Consider the following 21679-nt stretch of genomic DNA (forward strand, 5'->3'; position numbering starts at 1 on the left):
TACAGGCAACAAAAGGGTTTTCGTGTATGTCAATATTGTATTTGTATTGAATATTGTTGTTATATTATTTAATTCCGCTGGGAAAAATGGGTATTTCGAAGGGAGTGGGTTTACCTTTACTTTAATAAAAAAAAACCTTTTAAAAACTGTTGATGTCAACAAATTATTGTGCCAACGCGCAACAAGCTGCCAAAAAAAACTGTAGCAAAAAATTGTATGAACCGAGTGCAATTAATGGAAAAGCATTTCGATTGACGGTTCTTAATAAAATCATTCTGAATGCAAAGAGGATACTCTTTTCAGCATCAGAACGATATCATGTTCCATTTAAGCCTCATAAATCAAACAATCTGAATTTCACGAGACTTTCGCTTCATGAAAAATCAAATTTTTGTACACTTTATAAAAGTTAAAGTGGTATTCCATTATTTTGTATATTTTATGCCTTGAAAGAGTCCAAATGAAATAAAATATTTGCCCTTATTTTTTTATAAACATTTATTTATGCAAAAAGTTATACATAATCGTACATACATACAGTCGTACATATGCAATTAATTACATGTGCGTACTTGATATATTAAAAGGTTTTGAACATAAGGATTATCTCACAACTTATCAATGATTTTCTTCTCAAAAGTATGCAGTTAAGATGATAATGCTGGCAATGAATGAATAATGTTTCTGCAATGTGCGATGTTAAGGGGCACAGCATTCGATTAAAGTAATGAGCGTAAAACTAAATTATTTAAAACGTTTCTTTCCTTTCCGTTACACAATCATCGGTGATATAACATGTCCTTCTTGTTAAAATCAATTCTGAACTAATCATATGCAAGGTTTGCTACGATTGCACGATTGCCGTTATTATCAATAAAAATTATACATTATGATTATGTTTATTAATATTATAAGGTTAGTCAACTGCCATGTGGTTGAACTTCGTTTTGTTTCTGAGTATAAGTCTCACATTTCGCAGAATAATTTCAACAGGTTTTCTGTATACTTCTATTAAATTATTTTATTTTTAAACATTATTTTGATTGGTGCCAATTATACAGTTCGTTTAAGGCACATATTTATAACATTTCCTTTTTCCAACAAAAATTAATAAAAAATTCTTTAATTCAAAATAAAGTTTGCAACAACTTTGCGTTGGGTGCAGCGGTTGCTTTGTACCATAAATTAAATGCAATTTACTTTCGCTTTCTATTTTTGTTCTCTGCTAATCTTTCTGCATTTACCTTAGGAATTTCAGTTACAAATAAAAAATAGATACACATTCAATCAAGAGTTCTAACAATGCGCGATCCCATTATTGGCGGCGTGATATTTATTTTAAATTAAAGAATTCTTCTTTTGTGGCCATCGCTTTCAAGAACAATTATTCGGTTAAAAAAGTAATTTTCTTTTTATTTCTGCATATAATACATTAGCTTTAAAATATTTAAAATAATTTAAGTTTAGCGTTTAATTGTACATTATGAATGCTTGATGCTATCATCAAATTATGCTTGTTTCATTAACTAAATATGGCTGTTAAATGTGTTTAGTATGATATTGTTGTTTCGTGTTTCGCCCCCACTTACTTTTCACACAATCAATTTGAAGTGGGGTGCAGATATATAGATGTAGTATAACATAATCAAAAAATACTTCATTAACAAGAATTTGCGTCAGTTTAACAAAAATAGATCATTTTTAATCGACAGCTGAAAGATTTGTATCCGACGTACATGATAGCGATTTGAACTAGATAGAATTTTCGCCAAATCCTTAAAAGGCTCACAATGAAAATAGGAGAAACGGCTAACGTTTAACTAGTGAAAGATTCTTTTTTCAATACGAGTTAAAAAATGTGAATAAAAAAAATTAAAACAGTTTTGTTTGTTGAGTTGAGTTTCTTGGATGAGATTCCGTTAACATGATTTTCCTTAGTTTCGTTAAGGGGTTTTGGGGTAATTATATACAGACTTGTATATGCATATTATATTTATATATATATATGTTTGCATTAAGTATGTTTTTGTTCGTTGAACTTTTACACTAAGAACTAACTTGTATTTTCCTTTAGATTATGTTAATTAAACTAAGTTCTATGTTTGATTCTCTTATCAATTGTTTGCTTAATTGCCTTGTTTTGTTCCTGGCAAAACGTAACAGTTTAATGGCCACAAGATTCAATACATACTGACGTTGCTGCTGCTGTGCTGCTGTTGCTACTGTGCTGCTGCAATTGTTGCAAGTGTTGCATGTGCTGCATCTGCTGCTCGTGTGGCGAATGGACGCAGAGTTTCGGGTTTTGAGTGTTTTAGTAGTTGAGTCAGTGACATGTGGTGGCTCTGAATTCTGTTTTCTGGATTTTTGTTATGGTTGTTGTGTTTTTTGAATTTTGTTAGCTTCAGATATGCACATACACAACACACACTTGGCTCTGCTTTTGGCCTGGCTGGGATGCTGCTGCTGCTTGGCTTCCGTGCTCATCTACGACAGGCGATGGATTCATGGTTTCATGGCGGATGTAGGAGCGGATTGGTAGTGTGTTTAGGATGTTTGTTTGGTTTCCATTGGTTTTTACGTTGGAATATATTAATATTAATATATATATTTTGTTTTTAATAAAACGTTTGTGAGTATGTCGAATATATTGGTTTGTTTTAGTTAGCATGTAAAGAGAGAGATTCATAGAAGTGGAAATAGAGTTTGGATTAATATCTCATGGTTAGCAGTTAGTTTTTTCATGTGAAAATCCTATGTTAAGCGAGTTATGACCGCAAAAAGTTACCACGCATTTAATTAGCATTTACATGATCAGTGGGGCTGACAAAAACATGCCTTATAATAATTTTGTCGGAAAACGTTTAGTAACTTTTTGCTGAATGCCAACCGCCATCAATTAGAATTATTAATTCCTATGATGCGGTCAACATTTTTGACTTTAATAAAGACAAACACATACATTATTATCATTAGAGTTTCATCGACAGGATATTAAATTAATTTAAATAGAAATTGTAGATTGTGCAAATAATTTTGTGTTGTTGAAACGTTATTTGATGCGACATTTTATGGTTATTTAAGTTTTGTTCTCAGTTTAAATTTACAAGAACATGATGGTTTTTTATCCCTTTCAGATTAATACTTTATACTAGTTTTCTTTTGTTTGTTTTTTGGTTAACTTGGCCTTTGGTTAGTTATAATTAGCAATAGTATTACATCACATTTTTGGTTTTTGTTTTCTATAAAATAAATGTTTATACCGTTTAATGGTTTTAATATGCTATTTATAATTTTTTCCACGTAATATTTAGGGAAAAAATAAAGTAAACAAAAAGATTACATTAAATTGCAGGTGCATAAGCTGTCAAGACAGAGTGGGATTTTATAACATTATTTTGTGTTTACAGATGCCAAAGTAAAGGAATCATTATGAAATAAGCGTTATTTACATGTTTTATTTTTACATAAATGCTGTCAGTTTGTTGTTTATATGAACCATATTAACTTTTTGATATTTTTGGAAAAATTTATGTATTTTAAAGATTTTGGAAGTTATTTATATAGACTTTATTTTTCATTTATAAATATTATAATATAAAAATGTATATTTTAAAATTGAAATTTTGTATTAAGTTTTAAAACGGTTTAAAATAAATAATTTCCTTCCTAGCTCTTCTTCTTCCTTATTCGGTTCTAAGCAGATACCAATGCAATTTCATGAGGGCTGGAGTTATGGAGTAATGTAAATAACTAGTCTAGAGATCTATTAATCATAGACAGGAAATTCCGCAACCCATAAGCTTAAAGATTAAGTGTGGTAAGTACACATAGATACGAGTATCAGATATGCAGATAATACGCTTCATAGGATACATAAATTAAAATGCATATGCCATAACACTTGTGGTGGTATCTTGGTAGTATTTGGTTGGTTGGTCTGGTTGACGGTTGCTTTGGTGGGATTAATGATCAATCGAGGAGTGGGTGGTAAGCATAGAGTTATGCCCGAAGGACGTGTGTGCTTGGGTGAGGGTTTTATGTATAAATGCGATTGTGTCTGGTATCTATAGTTAAGTTGTCTTAGCCACTATAGTTGCAAACAAACAAAGTGAAGTGTTTATTATTATTTCTGATCAATGAGTTATGTGTGACGACTGAATACGAGAAATAAATATCTCTATTTATTCGTTTGGGGTTAAGTTCGGAAAGCGTTAGATTTTGGTTTTCATATTTTTTTTAAGGAGAATTCTGAAAGAAGTAATGTTCGTGGAACAATAAAGAATCATAAGACTTGGTAAGGATTTTGTTTTGTTTGTTTTTGTTGTGTTCATTTTTTTTAAGGTTTTTTGTTTTCATTTCAACAAAAATCATTGATCTTTATTTCTTTGTGGTACACTTTCGGTTCAATTGCAACATTTACATTCGAACGCATAATACAAAATAATCATATAATCTTAACAGACTAAACAGGGGACTTATGCCTAGGATACACATGTAAAATTCATATCTCGTAAAGAGCTTTTTGTTTTCAATAAAATATATGGCTTATCCAAGAGTAATACAAATAAAAATCTACTAAAATGTTTCCTTTCTTCTTTTTTTTGTTCTTTTCTACTTTTTTTTTTTGAGTGTATGTAAAACATCAAAGGCACAAGTTAACGTGAAAACAAAGGAAAACTAATATAAAAATTTGTGTATAAATATATTCGTATAAAATGATAATAAACTCTTCATCTTCAGCTAAATGGACTGATAGATTTTGCATGTGTCTGTACTTTTGTTTTATCAAAATTTTGTTTTGCTTGTTGTTTCAAAACTCGCAATCGAAATAGAATGCAAGGGAACGCCAAAGTTCATTTGCATTTTATTCCGGTGAAAAGATATAACACATAAAGAAAATAATAGTTTGATAAAATAAATAAGGGAGTAGAAACACAACTAACCTGTGGAGGCGGTGCGCTTGACAATTGTTTTCGGAACTCTGATCAGGGCAGAGCGGCCTGGCCTGGCCAACGTTTCCGGCCAGGTTTCATCGGATATACAGTATGGATTGGTGGATGGGTGGAGCAGGGACTTAATGAGCAGCATAGATATCAAAATAAATAGCGCAAAGGTAAAAATAATTCAACTAAATTGATTGGTTGCCCGGTGAACGTAATCTATGGGCGGGCATACGCAATCGTTTGATTTCTGTTGTTCGTAATTGTTTGTTTGTTTCTTTCTTTTTCGGATATTATTGATAAAAGTTATTTAAAGTTGCTTCTGCTGACATGATGTGATTTAAGAAGAGGTTGCTTTCTGGGTTTAGGGACCGATTTACTGTATCTCAATGAAACCCGCCGGCTTGGCTGGCACTCCGACCGTTGCTCGCTGATAGGGGTGTTCGCGGTTAGTCGCCAAACGACGCTGCTGCTTAATGGCGCCTACTAAAATATACGATACGATACATGTAGATATAGGTTTGCATAGGCATATCGGTTATATATATAAATAGATGTGAACATATTCGCTACAAGATACAACTTAGGTGTAAAAGATATTGCATACATCCTTACATCTACCATATGCTTGCTCAAACTGAAGCTGTGCTGCCTTTGCCTTTGCTGGAAGCCAATTGCCAACAGAGGGGGAATAATTGACCTGTTTTTCGGTGTTCTTTAACTTTTTAACATTTAAATTCTCTGCTTCTTTGGAATGAGTCGTTTATATCTGTGCCTGTGTATTCGATATTTTATCTGATTTTAAGTTATGGCTGCAAAATAAGTGATTTTCAAGCCGCTTATTCTAAGGTATATTCGTCTCCGGTTTGTGGATAAATTCTAGAAATGATTATTGTGTTCATATGTTTATTGTTCCTTAAGCATTTTGTTCTTCCAGCTTGCTGACTAGGCGTGCATTCAATTGATTCTGGATTATGGTTTCTGTTCTTGGACGGCTGCCTTCGAGCCTCGACTAAACTTAGATCTAATTGAAGTAATTATGTAAGCACCAACTTGATTCAAGGCTCCTCTCCACTACGAGATACATAAATATAAATGTGTGTATATTTAAAAAAAAAGCTTTTCTGCAATTCTGATCAAAGTATATGGTTTTGACGAGAAATGGCACTGGCTGGAAAAATTGAAACGGTTTTCTTTTCGCTCTTCGTTAGGTACATTTGTGCATAAATACTGTCCCCCCTTCGCAACACTCACTACAAAAACTACATAAAAAACAGATACTTAACTAAATTGCACTTATGACTCGACCCTCATACCACAAAACTAAAATAGGGTTATTTTTTAGAAGAGAAAATTATAAAGTTTAGCCCTCTTTAATTTGAATACTCATTGGTTCCAAAAAACGAAAATCAACAACTTGCTTTGGCTGCCGCTGTTGTTGTTCCTCTCAACTAGAATATACTCATATAAAAATGTTTCGGGTTGAAAATCATAAAAGTTAAAGTTAAGATTAAAGCAACTACAATTTAAGGGCCTAAAAATCACTTATTTTTGCCAATATTGCATATTGCAGAAATGTATTCCTTTGCGACCTATCTTCTACTATAAAATATTTTAGAAACAAATTCATTGTCGAGCAATAATTTTCTTGATTGATTTGTTTTCTTGTTTCTTTTTTCTTGAGTATTTCTGTTTTCCTGTTTGTTGTGCCGTTTTACTCTTATGTTTTTGTTTCTAGGTAAATATTTAAGTTTAAAAATATATACAGTCTATACATTTATGTGTGTGCGTGTGTGTGTGTATATAATTCTGTTCCAGTTTTTGTGTGTGACTGTAACTTTATAACTTTAGCCTAAATATTTTCTGTGGGGGTTTCCTCTATAATTCGTTTCTGTTTTTGTTGTTCAAGGGAAAAATAATAGAGAGTGAGAAAGAGAAGTTCAAAAGACGGAGCCGGCATGCATATATCGACCAACTGTAAATATTTTGTTTATAACAAATATATAAGATAAAATAGACTTTGGATAAAATAATGAAGGTTTTAATAAATTCTGTTAGCTCTTGTTAGGATATCATAAATATTGTGAAGTCTTAGAGGAAGCAAGGTTAAGAAGCGTGAAATAATCTCATAGCATACTTTATGGCACTGAACGTAAACAATAAATGTGTTAGACTCATGTAAAATACAGGAAGAGTGGACAAACTGCTTTGTAGAAAGAATTTGTAAATATTCTTGAAATGGATAGAATAAAAAATAATCCAATTAAATTGAAAATTTTATATTTCAACTTCAAGGTCAAGAATATATACCCCTTTATAACTGCAGCATATCCATTCTACGGCCTGATTTTGTAACAAAAAAAATAAATGCAAGCTCCTAATGATTAAATGCAAATTCTAAATCTTTCAAGTAGGTGTGTAAACAAGACAATTAACAAAACAAATATTGCAAGAAGAAAAAAATATGTATAAAAAATAAATAATACTAGATGCTTGAGTTCACTGGCGCTGCTGGGCTGTCATAACAAACTCAATCGATTGCACTTGGTTAATGTGTTAAGAGGATAAACAAACCTACCGGGCGTATGCGCAACGTGTAAATTGTATCTCTAGTGTGTGTTAAATGGTGTGTGCTTGTCTAGCGATATGCTATATTATTGCTCGCAATTTAACTAGCAGCTAAACCCTCAATTCATGTAGCTACACATATGTATATCTTTCTTAGACGACTAACTTCTTCTGCCTAGATTGATGGATGATTCGCTTAGTGTGTTGGTTGATTGGTTTGTTTGTTGGTTGTGTGAGCATAAATCATAATCGATATAGAGATAGCAAATGGAACAGAGTGATTCGGGGTGAGATATGTATGTACTATACGTGTGTTATTATCTGGCAAACAACCCACCGCTATGATCAGCATATTCCGTGAGCAGAGGATTGCCGGCGAGGGCGGCGTAGTTCGCATAATCGTACGGTGCGAAGATCATGCCATGGCCGGTCTGATCGAAGGCGGCTGTCGGAGCGGCCTGGGCGGACAGTATGCTGGCCGCCGTTGTCGGGACGGTCATCCGGGGGTTCAGGATCAAGGGGGCGCCCAGCGGGGCGGTGGCGGGGGCGCGGATCTGGGCGGCAAGGCCGGGCAGGCCGTTGGGCGTCAGCAGGCGGCTGTCGGAGGCGGCCATCAGGCGGCGCCAGTCCTCATCGCACACTGCGGGATACAGATAAGAAGCAGAGCCAACGCATGAAAAAGCTGCTCGTCGTACACATAAATCAAATGCAAAAATAAAGAAATGTAAATCGAATTGAAAATCAGTTTGGTTTCGTTAACGGTTCAGTTTGCAAAATCGTTAATCGTTAATGGTTAGCTTCTCTCGCTCATTCGATTTTAGCTGGTAGTTCTCGTGGTAGTTATATTATATATTTTATTTTTTTTTATTTAGCTATGTCTGAGTGAAAATCGGGTTAGGTTATTTTTTGGGTTTTAGATGGTTTTAGGAGATATAGGTAGGCTTTGGTTGACATACCTGCGACAGATTTCGCTGTTGTGTCCCTATAAGTGCCATTAATAATCGCCAATTCCATAAGTTGACGTTTCTTTAGCTCATCTTCGCCTTCGGCTTGCTGTTAGTACGAGTGTATGTTGGTGTGTTTGATTTTGATTTGTAGTTGGGGTTTAATGTATTAAACGGAATACATTAAAGCAGATTAGGTTTGTTGGTAGAGAGAAAAGAAAATTCATTATTAATTATATTGGTTAACATTCGATTCGGTTTAGCTGAGAAATCATTTAATAATTTATTATTGATTTAACATAGACAAAGGAGGTGGGAAAGGCAACACGCAATTGTTTTTAATTTTTTCTTTTTACTTTTTTTACTCTTTTTACTTTAAGCTTTTTGCGGGCGCATTATGAATTTTGTACATTAGGCAAGTATCAGTTTACTTTTGGCTTTTCTGAAGGACTCTCGTTCTTAAGGGCCAAGTGGTTTCAGACACTTACCGGCACGAGCAGCTTCTGTACTTCGGCGACGGCCTGGGCCAACTTGACCGTGGCACGGTTCTCGGTGTCCTCGACGGTTATCAGGACATGCAGGTCATCGGACAGATGCTCCCAGTTGGGCTTGCCACGGTTGGCATCCTCCTAAAAAAAATTGCGAATAAAAAATTTAAAATTTAAAATACAAAATAGTCGTAAAAAGTGATATTTTAAATTCAAAGATGTACTAAAACACCGATAACAAATTTATAATTTATTTTTAAACTTTCCAAAACAGTAAAAATTCGGATTCATTTATTTGGTATGCTAATGATTCAATCATTTCACCCCATCCTCTCACTGCGCTCAATACATAAGCTATAAACTGTACAAAAATGCGAGAAATTAAATCGGAATCTATAGGCAACTGTGCTAATGGGCACAAAACAATTAAGCGTGGGCGTGTTACGCCGCACTAAAAACATTATTGCAATTTTTCATTTCACTGATGTTATTACTTGTGGCAAGAAAAGTTTTTGCTTACGTGCTTGAAATATAGTAAATACTTCTGCCATTTCTCCTTCACCTCGCTTGGTGACCCACAATTTATAATCAATTAGGATCAAATTGGATAGAAATTCTTTTGAAGAAGTCCAGAGCTAATTCCACGTCAAATTAACAACTGTCATGTTGGCTACTGTATAAGTGCCGGCAAAAGTTTTATCAAGAATCGAGGACAACCTTTCTATTGGCCACTTTGGATGAGTGGTCGGGCAAAAGAAATAAAGAGAACCTGAGCAAATCCGAAGAGGGGATCTCACCTCAGTAAAACCATGCACCATGACTAATTTATTCATCGGTTGTCGGCTTGTCTATTTCTATCTGCAAGATGCAAGTAAACAGAACATTTCTATTCTTTTGGTTTTCACTTGTGTCACCGACGAATATCTATCTTTCGGTTCGCGATGACTCAGACACTTGTGTGTGGGAGTCCTCTCATTCATTTCTACTAAATTATCAAAATATTGCAACAAAATATTCGCAATTTTAAAAACTCTCCTGTCTGACGGTCTGCCTTTCTGAATGCTTGCCCCGCTTCTGAATGCCTGGCCCGGCACATTTATGAATTACAAAAATACATTTAATCGTCTCGAGACACTCGTTTCAGTTTTCTCCTTTCCCTCGTATTTAACTTGCCTTTTTCGTCAGGGAAAATTAAATCATCAGAGCATTTTTGAGTGACAAGATACGCATATAAGCATGGGTATATGAAAATAAGTGAGAGTATTTGGCAAACAAAATATTAAACTTTAAGGTAGTTTTAAAGAATATTAAATTCAGAATTTTAATATTGGTTTTCATTTTACTTTTTGATAGTACAATAAGTATGATATGATGATAAAATATCATATCATCATATTTAATGTATCAAAGTTATAATAATATCGTTTTATTAGCAAGATAATTTAGTGTTTTAACTATATTGGCTGATTTTAAGTTAACTTAAAATATTAAAATACATTGGCTTTGGAAATAAGTTAGCTGGTGCCGTATTACTTCACGGAAATAACCGCATGGCAATCATAGCCATAAATAAAATCTCAAAGACACAAAGAGCGGGGCATATTTTTCGCCTTATAATTAAGAATAATTCCCATTTGGCACGGAAACCGACTGTCAACAGAATTTTCATATCCAAGCGTACCAAACTCGCGAGCACTATTTACGATAATTAAAATTGAAATTGAAGTGCTCGGCTAATGGCTCAAAAATCTACGGAATGTGCGATCCGCTTGCGCTCGTTTCCTGCCAAACTATTTGGAATTCGGAATCCACTTAATATATTACAATGCACTGCACTCACCTTCTTCTTGTCGCGCATGGAACCCTTGCCGCGAACCATGATCTTGCAGCCGGTCTCCTGCTCCAACTGCTTGGCGGTCATGCCACGGGGTCCCAAAATGCGACCGACAAAGTTGAACTGAAATGAAAGCGAAAAGAGGACAGGAGATTTAAATTAGACGGTCGAAATTAGAGGAAATCATTAGCGAATCAACATACACGATGATCTAATTAACTGGCTAACTTGGTTTAAAGTTCAAAGTTTTTGGCAAATTTAAAACGCATTAGATCGCCTCGTAGCTCGTGACTCAGGATGCATAAATGCCAGGCCAGATCCGTTCAAAGTCGAAGTTATTAAAGCGTATGACGTTGGTCAGATTCGGTTCGTTGAAGGCTGGAGTCACCCACAATCCAAAGCACAGCACATTTGGGCACAACAATGGGCGAACGTAATATGACCCGCGGCGACACGCCTGAATTTGGCACGATAAACCAATCAGCCAGATAGACACACAAACTCTTTGTGCATATAGCCAAATGCAGTCACTCAGTTAGCAAGGCACTCAAAACAATAATGAATATCAATGGTGAAAGTAAAGAGGTTTGAAAGATATCGAAATTATTCAAAGCAAGTATTTTATCCCTTAGAAAAAATGTATATTTTAAATATGATCCTCAAAAAAGCATTCAAAAATATTCTTTTTAAAATTTAAATATAGTTAATAACCATAAGATACATTTTTTCTCTGTGCAGCTGTCGGCGACATTCAAAAGAATTTTGCTTAAACTATTAGCGGAGCGTGCAAAAATCTTTTGACGCGCTTGTCGATGATGATGGACGTCTATGGCATGCTGGCCAACAACGTTTCCAAGCCCAAATCAGCGATGCGGTGACCCCAACTGCCGTGGCGCCCAATTATCATATACTTTGGCCAGATTGCAACAACCACTGACCACCGCAGGCTGGCCGATAAATTAGATTTATTGGCCAGATCACAACCATTTCCATCTGAGTTATTGTAAATTGCAGGCTAAACTAGTTCTGGTCGCGCCCTAGGCTTTCGGAAACCACCCACCCACATCCATCTGGAGACCCATTGCGAATGCGATGATGTGATGGGATGTGAGATATGGGGATGTTAAGTGCACAGCGATGCGATCATCGACAGCAGACAGCCGCCGGCAGCAGTTAGCCAAAGCCAAAGTAGCAAAAAAGCAGCAGCGGCAGCTGTTGTCAGTCAGTCAGTCCGAATGTATCTGTATCTGAAAGCCTGCATCTGCAACTGAAACTGCAACTGCAGTTGCAACTGGCTCTGCTGAGATCGAATCAATTGAAAATTGCCGCGAAGAATGCAGTTAATGCCTAATGGCTCCGGCAATTTTAATTAAATTTTGAGAAAAACCATTTAACCTCCATTGAAGTCCACACAAAATGTGGCCAAACCAATGGCGAGAAAGTTGCTTAAGCCAAATAAAATGAAATGAAATGTGGCTGCAACCGATAGCTCCACATATGTCCGCAAAAAATAAAAAAAAATTAAGCCCAGTCCAAGACAATATTTGCATTGCTTATCGCCCCCGTATCGGTTGCTTAATTAAAAATCCCTGGCTCAACTCAATGTTTGCACAAGTGATCTCTTCCATTTGCCATTAAGCGGAAATTAAAACCCATTTCCCCCCCCTTGGCGTGTTGCACTTAACAGATGCCACTTGCGTTCTACAAATATTGTGGAATGCCAAACAAATACGAGTGGCCAAATAAATTATAAATGATTGTGCTTTAAGGGTTTTCCACTTGCTTCTGGTTTTTTGAAGTGTTTGTGGGGGAGTTTAAAAAGAGAGAAGTTTTCCCCATAAAGAAAACTCATAAGAGAGGCAATAAAGATTCAGAATATAACAGTCGAACTTAATGGCTTAAGTAGCGTTTTTTCAAAAAATAATTGTTTTCTTGGTTATTAATTAATAAATAATATTTTTATTAACAATAAATGGTAATTATGATAATGAACAACATGAATAAAGCTAAATCTCAGTGAAATTAGTGGAATAACAAATAAGCTTAAAAGGCCACATTGCTATTTCTACTTCCAATTCCCTTATAAATGCACAATGCAAACCGTAGACCCATGAGTATTTTTAGAATTCTACGTAGCATAATGAAACCCTTTTCCTCTATTGTCTGATTGTTCCTGCTGTTCAACAATTACGCGAACTCAAGTGGCACGCGTGCTTTTCCAGACGTCACGCATAACATACACGGAAAGAAATAATTTCAAACCATAAGTTCCAATACTTTTTACTTTATAAGTGGTAAACTCTTTGGGACCTGGGGGTCTGTGATACTGTACTGACCTTTTGCCCGCGTACTTAAACCAAAAGTGCTGTAGTCAGCAGACAAAAGACAGATGACAACGGGAGCTGGAAGGCAAGTCAAGGGGAGTGAAGCCAAGTGAAGCGTACAAATAAATGTTGTATAGTGTACACTGTGCACACACATATAGGTAGGTACTGGGTGCTTTTATGAGAGCGTAGGCTTCTGCTGCTTTATTTCACAGATTGTGAGCTCAGATAGGTCGCAAAGAAAATATTTTATATTTATACAATACGTACAACAATTTTCAATACGGCATAAAGGTACAAACAATTGATAAGCAAACTGCGTCGCACATACAAAGGGCACCAAAAATACTGAAAAGGAAAGTACAAGCAAACACAACGAGAAGAGGAGGCTGTGATAAGAAAACCGCCTCCTACTTCAAAACAGGTGACCATGACAACAGACCATCCAATTGTGCACACAAAAACTTTTCATACGAAAACCACACACAAAGAGAATATCTGGAATTTTTCATTAGAGTAGTCGAGTGTAGAAGAACATTATACTTTATAGTGTTCAGATTTTAATCGCGTTGCCCGTGTGACTCAGTGAGACTTACGAATCTTTTCATTTGAGCCGCCAGCGGGTAAATTGGAAACAGAAATGCATAAGCAAACCGAGGCAGGGTCGGCATAGATCAAATAGATTAGGCTTACTACTATGCATATAGTGTACATATAGGAGGTATTCGCATCTACAGAGAGATACACTTTAGCACACACACATAATTACGATGCACAAAAAGCTCGTCTATTACACGGAAAAATAAATCAAACTTTGACATGACAAACAACGGCAGCAAACTTGAAAATAATGCTCTTGCCACAGTTTGTTGTCGTTTTTATATTTTTGTTTCGGTGTTGTACCTATTAAATTACCGAACAACCAAAAGTGTACATAAAAATTGCACGTAATTAGCATTTGAATGTTTATGACTAATTTACTGCAGTTTGTGGATTAATTGGCTTTTGTGTTAACGGCTTAGACAATAAACAAAAAGCACACAGGCGAAACAAAAAGCAACATAAAGTGATTTGGGGAGACAGCAACACAAGGCCTGAGATGGCCTGCTGTTGGGATGTAATTTAGCCTAAATATGGCCGTGATTACTCAGTTGATCGATATGTCTAATGGCCGAATGACCTTAGCACCAATTGAATGTCAAATGGTTCACAAAAGTGGGATGTAAATGGCCTGTGTGGGGGTGTGACCACAACATTAATCAGCGGTAGGGGAATTCACTCATTTCAATGGGATCGATTAACAATTGCTTAATTAATTTCTAAACAGATTGCTTAGGTGATCGTGCCTACAGGCCATTTTGAGCATAATTACCAAAGCTACAAAGTGTTTTTAACGTTTTAATTGAACCATTAGGTTTGCAGTAATGAAATCTTTTTAAGTTTAATAAAATTTGAACAATTTAGTTGGCCAAAGCAGGCAATTTAAGGCAAGTCTGTAGGTATGTTATTCATTATCCTATAAAACATCGTTGTCTCATCTTGAAAATATTTCCCCCAATCGCATCTAATTACCCCTCTTCCATATGTTTAAATTTAAGCATCGAAAAATGAGTTTGCGAAAAGTATATAAAAAATGTCAAACATCATTTCAGTTTTGTAGCCAGCGAAATCACTCAGAAGCTGACCAGGCTCAGTGGGTCAACATGTCGCATGTCGCATGACGCGCCACGGGGCGTATGAGCAATGAGCGTTGACAGCGGACAACCAGAAGATATGTGGATGTGGATGGCTAAAAGGCGGACCCCTAGAAAACGTGGAGCGTTAATAGTTTGCCGTAATTAATTGTAAACTGTTTTAATGCCTCCGCTGTTTCTGTGGGGACTTTAATTAAGTTGCATTTATGTTTTGGACACGTCCAGGGAAACAAGATTTAGCCAGACATCAGAAAACATTCACATATATAGTATGTATCTTCGCTGCCATCTCCTCTGCATTTGGAAGCAGGTTGACAAATTGTTGACCATTTACATGGCATATTGTTGTAGTCGGCCTGTCGGCCACCTGACAAATCTCTATTTACATTGTTGAATGCGTTATAAATTATTAACTGCTATTATTTGCGACTGGCGGTGTCTGCGCTAATGCCTTGAAATTTATGCCCCATGACGGGGCGCACACAAACAAGCGAACAAGCAAACCAATAAACATTCTGCCCCGAACTTGTTGCACTTCCATGTTATTCGAAACGCCATTTGTCTAGCTCAACATTTTCGAAATTCGACTGGCGACCGTAGGAAAATGTCAGAATTTTCCAATGTGAATTTTTAGTTATTGCAGGCTGTTGCTGCCCGAAATGATTGCAATTAAATGGTATGATTTATGAGAAAAGAGCGCTCGAAAAACGCCCGCACAAAACGAACCAACATCTGAGGGGCCTCAAAAATAAGACAGATAGGAACACCTGAAATATTGGAAAATCAAGCGGCCCTCGGGCCGTAAATCTTAGCCAGATATCTGTGCCAGTTTTCGTTTGGAAAACATCGAAAACACATGAAACAACATCATCAGTAGGTGTCTCACTCGACATCCTTCCAATTTCATTAAATTATGTATGTTGTCTTAAATTTATGACCTTAACTCATTCATATTCATTTTATTTGGGTCTAGCCCTAATAAAGTTTAATTTTATGTTAATGTCGGGACTGTCTATTTTCGTATTTGCTTTTCGGTCGACTTAACTCTCCTGGGACTAAGAATATTTGCTATATGCAAGGGCCGGCGGTAATTAATTGAAAGGCACATGTGAGAAATGTTTTACTTTGATTTCATTAATTTTTACGATGGCCAGGAAAGGCAAAAAGGTTCTATAACCCCTGTAAGTGGTGCTGACATGGCAAACTACAATTTTTCTTGACCAGCAGAGCTCTGGATAATCTATTAATCTTAATGAAAGAGAGGTTTGCAGTCGAAAGAAAATAACAAAGCATAGAAACACATCAGTATGTCAGATAAAATACCAGGGAATACTAAAAAAAAAATACCACGGAACGATACTAGCACTGTCTGAACACCCTTAATTGGCGAATTTCAGGGATACTAAAATCGATTTAAAAATCATTTAATTCCACATTATTTGATTGGGTCATCGCCCCACCCAATCGTCCTCCATTGGCGCCATTTGGCAAATAAAATTATTTGAACAGCTGCCGAACAGAAGCCACATCAGTAGAGACACCATCGAACGGAGTGCGATCTGAAATGCTTTCGAGTCTAATTAATGCTATTTAAATTTATGCATTTATCTGGATCGCAAGCAAAATGAACAAATAAAACAGCAAGGGAAAAAGCGAAACGAAGCAAAAAAAAAAAAAAAAACAAGAAACATAAACATTAAGAGCAAAGTGTGTCATGCAGTAAAATAAATTTCCTCAGTTCCGCCAGTGCGACTGCTGTCAGGCCATAAATAAATAAAAAACGAAACTACGCCCAAACAATTTCCAAATTAACAAAACTAAGGAAAAACAAAAGAAATATACATGTCTGAAGGGGGGGGAAAGGGGAGTGGAGGGGAGGAAAACATTTAAATTGCATAAAATTAAATCAAATTCTAATGTGGCAGGGCTTGGCTTGAGTGACTTGCTCCGACGCCTACAATGAGCGACAAATGAAACGAATGAACGCCGTCAAACGACTTCCTAAAACGCTTCAATGATTTTGTCTAACCCATTTATATACGCGTATATAACGTATATATCTCGATCTGTATCTGTATCGGGGCAGGCATTATGGGCAAAAGTGGAAGGGTGCATCGTAGCTTTGCATTTGGCATCTTGCTGGGGCGTTATTTCTTTTTTTTTTCAAGACAACTTAACAGATGACTGACTCTAACGGCGGAGGAGAAGATACACCTCGGCACAGAGCTGCTGGCTGGCACACCTTTAAGCCATTTCCGGTGTAGCCCAGTTGCTCACTGAACGCGCTGTCAATTCTAATTGGCGGAAGTCGTGTGCTCTCCTCGAATCCATAAATTAGATCATCGTTATCATCGCTATGCTACTAGGACCACTTACATCTGGATGCTCGCGGACTGGCACATAAACCTTCTCGTTCATCGTCACCACAGAGCCCTCGGGTTCGGGCAGAGTCAGGGGCTCCTTCTTGACCCCATTGATCTGGAACAGTGAGGCGCGCACGCGTGCAATTTCTGGAAAGATTAATAAGAAAGATAGGAATGGATTAATACATGTTCATTTACAATACCAAATTGGAACAAAATGAGGAGTAGTTAATCAGAAAAGAGCTATTAAAAACATGTGTTTTAAATACTACAACAAAAATCAATAATATTAAAAAAGAAATATATTATAAACAATATTATAATAAAATATTAAAATAATAAAATAATAATATAATAGATCCTTACTATTAATTGCTTTTTAATTAATTTTCAAGATTAAAAATGTAGACAATCACTTTTTAATGCTGTTAATCAAAGTTATCTAAAGGAAATTAAAATAAAGTAGTTACTACAATTATCAGAGATTCTTTATATTTTGAGTTGCATTTTCATTGTTAATCTAAACTTGATTACTTAATACTTTTATTTTTAAAAAGGCAATACATTTTATTACATTTCACTTTAATTACACAACTTTATAGTTACTAATCGTTATGAAATCGACTTCTACAACAGCCTTTATTCATTTCCGAGCGCAATAAATACACAGACGAAAGGCAAACAAACAAAGCGTTGATAATTTTAATTGCAGGCTCTTTGGCTCCACTTCAACCGAGTGCGGCTCAATTTGTCATTTTTGCTAAGTGCTTGTATTAAATTACGTTTAATTTGCCTCTGGGTGGAAAACCTACTAAATTAGCATCAATAAAACGGCGTGTGAATGTGTTTACCCAGCCATCGACATCTGCTGTTCTAACTTATTTATTAGGTTAAACCTATGCCATGAAATCACTTGGTTTATATTTAAACAAATTATGCCATAATTTGCCTAGCATCATCGTAATGATGTATTGGTCATCCTTAAATCTGAGGTCACCTATGCCACGCCCCCTCCTTCCAGTAGCGCCCCCTGCAATTGACACTTCTGGGGATTTTCAGTGGCGCAGGTGGGGTTGGTTGTGGGGGTGGGGCGTTTCAACCCCCAACTGTGTCAGTTGACAGGGGCTCTCGAATTGATATGATCAACATTTTGTGTTTCTCCTCCTGCAGTTGGTGTTGTTTATTTTTGCATAAGCTCAATTGCATTGTTTGTCTTTGGCATGTGCTTTGACAATTTGTCACTAAAAGTGGGTAATTGTTCTGGGTGTGTTGGCCCCTGGGGGCGGTAGGGGGTTAAGGTGACTGCATCATATGTCACAGAAATGATTTAAGAATACGCCACTAAATGACATCAAATTAAATGCCTGACTTCTCTCACTAAATGTCAACATTTTGACATACGCTTATCTGATTTGGTTGACAGTGTATGCGATTGTTGACAACAAAAATACTTTAAATAGATTTTACAATATATACAAAACAACATTGTTATCGGGAAATCTATTTGAACAAACATTGTTATATACTATAGTATTTAAAGGGATGTTTAATTGAATAATTAAGAGATATTTTATTAAATCAAAGTCCTTGTACGAGTTTCTTGACCTGTTGAATGTGGGATTTTAAACAACATCTTTTATGGCATTTCACTTAATTATGTTTGATATTTTTATCTAGCCAGCTACTGGCTTATTTTCTAATTTATACCCCAGCTTTCTCTGTGTGCCACATAAATAAAATTTCAAATAAAAAAAATCTGAGCAGTCAGAGTCGAACAAAGAAGACGTAAAGAAATTGCACAAAATTTAAATTTACTTTTTCCGAGCGGTGCGAAAAAAAGAAAAAGAAATGCCGCTCTATTCCAGAGTTCATTGCGGGCCAAAGAACCCATAAAGAAAATGCCAAAAGAGTCGAAATGAAGAGGAGGATGAATCGGAGGAACCGCTCCAAACACTTGACTCGATTATTGATAGCGAGATGGAGATGAGATTTTCCCCTCGACCATTATTAAGAGCAGTTCCAGAAAGGCTTTTCATTTGCTTGACCACTTTTCGTGTAATTTACTGCGACACGCAAGTGGAGCATTCCATCGGTGGCATCATCATCAAGATTATAATCATCATCATCAATATCGTTTCGGTGATTCTGAGCCATGAGCCATTGGCATAAACGCAATCATGACAGCTGTCAATTTTAATCGAGCGAGTGTCAGTCCGCATCCACATCTATTCAATCTGCAACGTGACCGATGTGTGGCAGTGGCACGAAGATTGTGATTGTGCAGCCAGATTAGATGAATAAGCCGCGCCAAATTGGTGTAAAATTGCATTTGCATATGCGATCAGAGCAGGCCGATGACGGAGTCACTCACTGATTCACTTCTGGGGCCAAGTCAGATGGCTGACTTGGCTGGATTGATAGCGGCATTTAGATAAATTACAATAATCAAGACCCTGCCATATGCGCAGGCGGCTTAATTAATAGCAGCTTAGTCAGTCTCCGCCTGGAGTCTATAATTAAAGCCCTGGCTCAAGATCACCTGTTGCCAACTGACCATTTTAGGGCATAACTCAGCGGAACCGGGCAAATACATATCTAGAGTGGGCGGGTAGAACGAGAGCACTGCCAATCTAATAATTATCAATGAAAGATCTTTTTATTCATTAACAAGTCTCGAGTCGTTTGTGCTTTTAAGGCAATCTCCGCATCTTTTTTTTTTGCAACGCGACTCATAATTTACATAGACCGCGCGCTTATGACTCTATATCTCTCTTGGCCAACAGCGAGTTGGACCTCTATATATGGCTAGGGACGGAGCTACCAAATTTGGCACCCCAAGTGGAGAGGTAAAAAAAAAAAAACTGCTGATTTGCGTGTGTGTTCAAGTATTATTATCATTTTGTATAATTTTTCTCTGCGCTCTTTTTATAGCCAGCCCCCACAAAAGCACTTATGGCGAGAACCTTAACTATGGAGTGTTATTAGTCAAGCAACTAAGAATAAAAATGGGTAAAGCTCAAGGTTGGAGAGGGCGTGGCCAAGAAGGATGGAACTGTTTAAATTCAGCGTGACATCATCGGGGCAGATGAGATTCTAGAGATTCCTCTGCGATGTCGCCCTTCTAGAAGGTGGGCGGACATAACATAACATCAGATTTCCCGCCTTGCTTGGTTGCCGCATTTTGCAACATTTGAATTTTAAATTTAGCCTCCTGCACTTGATGATGAACACGAAACACAAAATGCGAAAGCCACTGGCAACGACAACCAGTCGAGCGTCAATAAATTGTCAAATTTTATGCACCACGATTTTTTTTGGCAAGGGTTCTTTATGTCCGCCAGCAAGTAGGGCATAAAATGTGTACATAGTACCGGGAATATTAATGTGGAATCAGTTTATTATATATACAGTGGTCGGCATATGTATTTTGACAAAATAAAAGTTAAGTATACTCATAACTTGAATTTACTTCTTGTAAACTATAGGCATCAATGGAAAGGTAATTTCAATGCCGTTTGAATGATACAATACATTTCTTTACCCATTCAGTACTTATTGAAAAGGACAAATTTGTGTAAATCAACTTTTAAATTTTTTTTAAAAACTTTTTTCTTCGTCTTGAAAACTTAAATTTTTTGATGCAAAAAGTTTCTTCAAACAAAAATAATAGTAACTGCAAAAAGAATTTTTCAAAAATCATTTTTCTTATATTTTTTATGAATTTTTGAAAATGCTTAAAAACAGGCATTTGAGCCATATTTTTCTCTTTTTCATACAAATTTTTTCCGACATTGTCACCTTCAAAAAATCATAAAAAATATAAGGAAAATGATTTTTGAAAAATTCTTTTTGCAGTTACTATTATTTTTGTTTGAAGAAACTTTTTGCATCAAAAAGTTTAAGTTTTCAAGTCGAGGAAAAAAGTTTGAAAAAAAAATTTAAAAGTTGATTTACACAAATTTGTCCTTTTCAATAAGTACTGAATGGGTAAAGAAATGTATTGTATCATTCAAACGGCATTGAAATTACCTTTCCATTGATGCCTATAGTTTACAAGAAGTAAATTCAAGTTATGAGTATACTTAACTTTTATTTTGTCAAAATACATATGCCGACCAGTGTATATATATTAAGATATATGTATGGAACAGCGTGGAAGCGAATGATTTGCCAAGGTTTTAAAGGCTTAAATAAATTCTGTTAATCAAAAAAATAACCTTCAGTTGGTTATACTTCTCACTACTGATCTTTCTAAACTAAATAACAAATAATTTAAAGGCAATACCCAGACAAATAAGCATATCTCAACACCCTTGATCGGTTCTCTATTAGCGAGAACCTCGTTCGCACCAAATACACCAAGAGGATATAACTTATCGAATCCTAAACTTGTCAATCTAATAAGATATGCCAGACAGATGACGCAGACACCTCTAAACCAAATTAAAACCGTGCTCAGCTCAGCGGCTTAGCGGCTCTGATTGATTGTTTTAAGCTGGGAGAACAATTTGCATTGGATCACGA

The 21679-nt window shown here is 36.1% G+C and overlaps 1 protein-coding gene across 7 annotated transcripts in view; it reads right to left on the reverse strand.

The window, feature by feature from the left end:
* Nucleotides 1–1387: 1387 nt before the first annotated feature.
* The window catches only part of LOC119561081 (protein held out wings), a 38642-nt gene continuing 18350 nt past the window's right edge, over nt 1388–21679 (reverse strand). The window contains exons 3-9 of one of the 7 annotated variants that reach the window (XR_005221058.1): nt 17169–17302; nt 10781–10897; nt 8941–9081; nt 8465–8561; nt 7846–8190; nt 4944–5426; nt 1388–2484 (exon numbers count right to left, since the gene is read on the reverse strand). Coding sequence is in view for 6 of the 7 variants with exons in the window: in XM_037874940.1 (XP_037730868.1) it covers nt 5317–5426; nt 7846–8190; nt 8465–8561; nt 8941–9081; nt 10781–10897; nt 17169–17302 (944 nt within the window). In the remaining variant the exon portion in view is untranslated. Of the gene's footprint in view, nt 2485–4301; nt 6916–7845; nt 8191–8464; nt 8562–8940; nt 9082–10780; nt 10898–17168; nt 17303–21679 lie in introns of those variants that run through there. The other 6 variants (XM_037874941.1, XM_037874940.1, XM_037874944.1 and 3 more) reach the window with 6 other exon arrangements.

The sequence above is a fragment of the Drosophila subpulchrella genome, unplaced genomic scaffold (genome assembly GCF_014743375.2).
Source record: "Drosophila subpulchrella strain 33 F10 #4 breed RU33 unplaced genomic scaffold, RU_Dsub_v1.1 Primary Assembly Seq354, whole genome shotgun sequence".
Lineage (NCBI taxonomy): Eukaryota > Metazoa > Arthropoda > Insecta > Diptera > Drosophilidae > Drosophila > Drosophila subpulchrella.